At 33.5% G+C, this 3799-nt stretch overlaps 1 protein-coding gene across 1 annotated transcript in view; it reads right to left on the reverse strand.

Annotated features, from left to right (window-relative positions):
• The window catches only part of LOC132183419 (pentatricopeptide repeat-containing protein At3g24000, mitochondrial), an 8790-nt gene extending 6246 nt beyond the window's left edge, over positions 1–2544 (reverse strand). The window contains 3 exon segments of the mRNA XM_059596852.1: positions 209–264; positions 1937–2065; positions 2218–2544. Of these exon segments, the coding sequence (XP_059452835.1) occupies positions 209–264; positions 1937–2065; positions 2218–2287 (255 nt within the window). The 5' untranslated portion in view covers positions 2288–2544.
• Positions 2545–3799: the final 1255 nt, after the last annotated feature.

A 3799-nucleotide genomic window follows, 5' to 3' on the forward strand; every position in this document is an offset into this window, starting at 1 on the left:
GTGAATAAGAATTTTTTGTGTCTATGTTAGACACTTTTCGCCAGCTTTATATCTGGAGTTTGGGATCTTAATGGGAGGTAGAAGAGAAGAATGAACAAAATAATTTCAACAATATAGGAAGAAGTAAATAAAAATCAATTAATTAATACAACATGGAAAGACATCAAACATCAAAGCTATAATCATACTGATAAGTAAGAGGACCTACCAAGTGGCGATCACTTCTGTGATGTTTATTTTTGTGCTTATCCTTTGACTTCTTTTCTGAGGCAATAATGACAAGTCAATAGGTTACAAATTTGCCAAGAAGAACCTTAAATACTACTGGATAAGGCATGAGTAACCATTAAGGACTTTTATAACTTGGCACAAATGGATAGGAATAATTGACGTACCAAAAAATAAATACGAGGTAACTACCAAATACTAGGAATTAATAAATCACACCAAAAGAAACTAGAAAGGTCTTTCTCTCCCCTCTTAAACCTAGGCATCACTAACATGAATGATTTGGTGGAAGAATCAATCATGTAAGGACAACACAAAAATAAAAAGCATCTTCTAAATCAGGTTGTTGATCCCCACCAAAAATGCAAACACTGAACAATTTAAACCAGCACAAACATAACAAAGATTCCAATATATGGGTTGCTAGTTAAGCATATTAAAAATTTGTGGTATTCAATTATGTAGAAATTGGTTGCATTTAATAATCAAAACAACTGTTGGTCTGTTAGCATCTTCGGAAATGAACATATAGATCAGTTAAAATAAGAAAGCAGTCTCTGAACCAACTCCATCTATAGAAAACAAATAATTAAAGAAAATCACTATTTCCTTAAGATTCAGTAAATGATCAAGGCAAATAGCAATAATTGGGCCCGTGATTGAATACACAAAGAAAGTTTGACAGATTAATAGGCCTATTGGTACCTTCAGATCAGAAACCATGCATCAGTTAAAATGCAAAGAGATGGTTTCCTTGTTCAATATAGACTAATATATTACTATTGAAGCATGAGTTTCTGAATGCACAATTAAGACTTCAATATTGAAAAGCATACACCTGATCTTCAAGGACTGAAAAGAGACGACTTTTTTTTTCTTCTCCTTTCCTATCAGATCATATCATTTCATATTTAACTTTGACATAAGATTTCAAATATCGTATTATGTTTTTGTCTTACTCATTTATTTAAGTTTTAATCGTAAAATCTCTATCAATCTCTACTTTCCAGTTACCAATGGGTGAAGAACAGAGCATGGGCCATTCAAAAGAGACAAAAATATCCAACTTCAAATAAGGATAATCAGCACAACCAAAATGTTAGAACCTAAAACACATATGAACATGTCCAGCAGAGCCTTTTTTAAACAAGTAGCACTAGAACATAGAACACAAATTCAGAAAACAATATCCATGGCAGCCAACTCTGTGTGCTAGTGTTGTCAGGAGCTATTCCCGCCGCATAACCTTTCCATGCCAAATCTACTATCACCTTATTCAACTTTCAGAAACTCCAATACCTAACTACCCATTATATAAGTTGGAATGCAATACATTATGCAATATTTATGACTAATTTGAATTTCCCTGAGAAGACCAAACTAAACAAGTTTAACCCCCAAAAGCTTTGCTCTGTCTCCATTAAGAATTCTTGAATATATAAAATGGAAGCGCCTCATCAACACTTATTGAAGCAGTCATTACAAGACATTTAAATTGATATGTAAGAATACACAACAGTACCCAATTCTCTTAGTTTTAACCTAGAATTCAAGTAATGGGTACTGCTAAACTTGCTAATCACAACAATACCCAATTCAAATCCCATCTTAAACTAATAAAAATATTTAATTTTGTCAAGATCAATGTTATTAACATACCAAAATACCAACATAATTAATCTAAGATTTATGAAATGGAAATTAAAACCTTTGTCAGAATGGCGCCGCTTGGAGTCCTTATGGGATTTCTTGTCCGTTCGCTTCTCTTTCTTATCACTCTTCCTGCTCTTCCTCTCCCCATCCTCTTCTGTTCTCAGCCTCTTGCTTTTTCCCTCGTCTGTAGTTCCGCAAGCAATAAAAGTAATTACAACAAAGTCCCAAAAATAAAAAATATAAATACTCATGTTTGGTTGGTTAGAAAGTGTAGGAAATTTTTTTTTTTTTTTTTTTTTGAAAAAAAAAGGCTTCCTCATCAACTAGACACGGTACCTTCTGAGCCAGAAGAATATGAATTTCTCTTCTTGCTCTTTTTCTCCTCCGACTTCCTATCGCTTCCCATTTTGTACTTTTTGGAGAGAAATTTGGGTAATTTGGCGGTCTAAAGGAGATGGCGTTTTGGTATGGTCCGTATGGAGGAGGGTCAGCAATAACGAAGGGTGCGTTTGGCGTGCAATGCGATTTGAGATTTCATTTAAAATCCCAAAAGTGACGCCGTTTGGGATTGCGCGTTCTGCCACGTCTGAGATTAGCGTTTCACCTTGTCTTCACTAGAGAAAGCACAGGTAAACGCATAAAAAGGATGCGCGAAACCTCTGTTTGCCGATGGCTCAAAAAAATCACTTAACATTTTTACTTTTTACCTCACCTTAATAAATTTTTTTTTATTATTTTAATAAAAAAATTACTAAAAAACAATTTTTTTATTTTAACTTTTTCATACAAAATATTTTTACTTTTTTTTTTTCCTTTTTTCACATGCTAACTTCCCGGCCAAGCAATGGCAATCAAAAAGAGCTTAGAAGAGAAGATATTTTTATATAATGAAAAGAAGTTTGATTTTTCTCCTGTCAGAAGAATTGAGGAAAATTTATTTCCAAATACTTCATTTTGATATGACAATACATTGAGGAGTGTGTAACATACTGTTAAACGTGTTGAAGTAAACATAAATTTTTCTCTTGCTACTTGTTCTTACTCTTCAATAATTTTTTTTTTTTTTTTTTATGGTCGCATAAAGAGAGAGAAAATAAAGAGATATTCGAATTACAGATTTTTATTTCATGAGACATAATTTTCAACCAATTAAACTATCCCTTTGATCCATTAGTCCTTGGTCTAATTGAAATGAAATGATAGGGACCTAAACAAATGTTGAATATGGGTGAACAACCACCTATAGCAAACCACAGCCACCCCCAATTCACACCTAGGGCATCCACTGCCACCCCTAACGGCACATCTTGGCCACCCCTAATTCTAACCAAAGGTGGCCTTGGCCACCCCAAGGTTTGTTGTGGTAGTGGTCGGCCACCTACACATTCAACCATTTTAGTTTTAGAAAATTGAAAAAATTTTGTTTTATAATAAATTTTTTATTTGAATAGTAGTAAAAAACTAATGATGTGGTAAAAAAAGAAAATGTTGAAGAGTAGAAAAAAAAAATTAAACTTTGACAAGTCCATTGCCAAACGAGGTCAAAGTGTCTACACTATTAAACAGCATACCAGCAATGACAGCCAATGATCCCAAAACCATAATTTCTAAAATAAATTTCTCCATAAAATTTCAGCCAAAAAAGTAGCGATAAAATCATAGAAGTATCTTAAATTGTCACTGGTTCACCAAGGTTTTTCTTCACAACTCTCAACAAACAAAATGGATAAATGAATAGCAGAAGTATCAAGCAAATGGGTCAAGCTCAACCCTAATCTGCCATCAACCACAAATTTCCTCAAAGTTTAATTCAATCTCAAACTGTTCAAATACACGCAACAACAAACAGGTAGTTTATTTTTGTGATCAACAACAAAATAGACCAGGACCAAAGAGCAAATACACGCAACAACAGACA

This window comes from Corylus avellana, chromosome ca1, assembly GCF_901000735.1.
Source record: "Corylus avellana chromosome ca1, CavTom2PMs-1.0".
Classification (NCBI taxonomy): domain Eukaryota; kingdom Viridiplantae; phylum Streptophyta; class Magnoliopsida; order Fagales; family Betulaceae; genus Corylus; species Corylus avellana.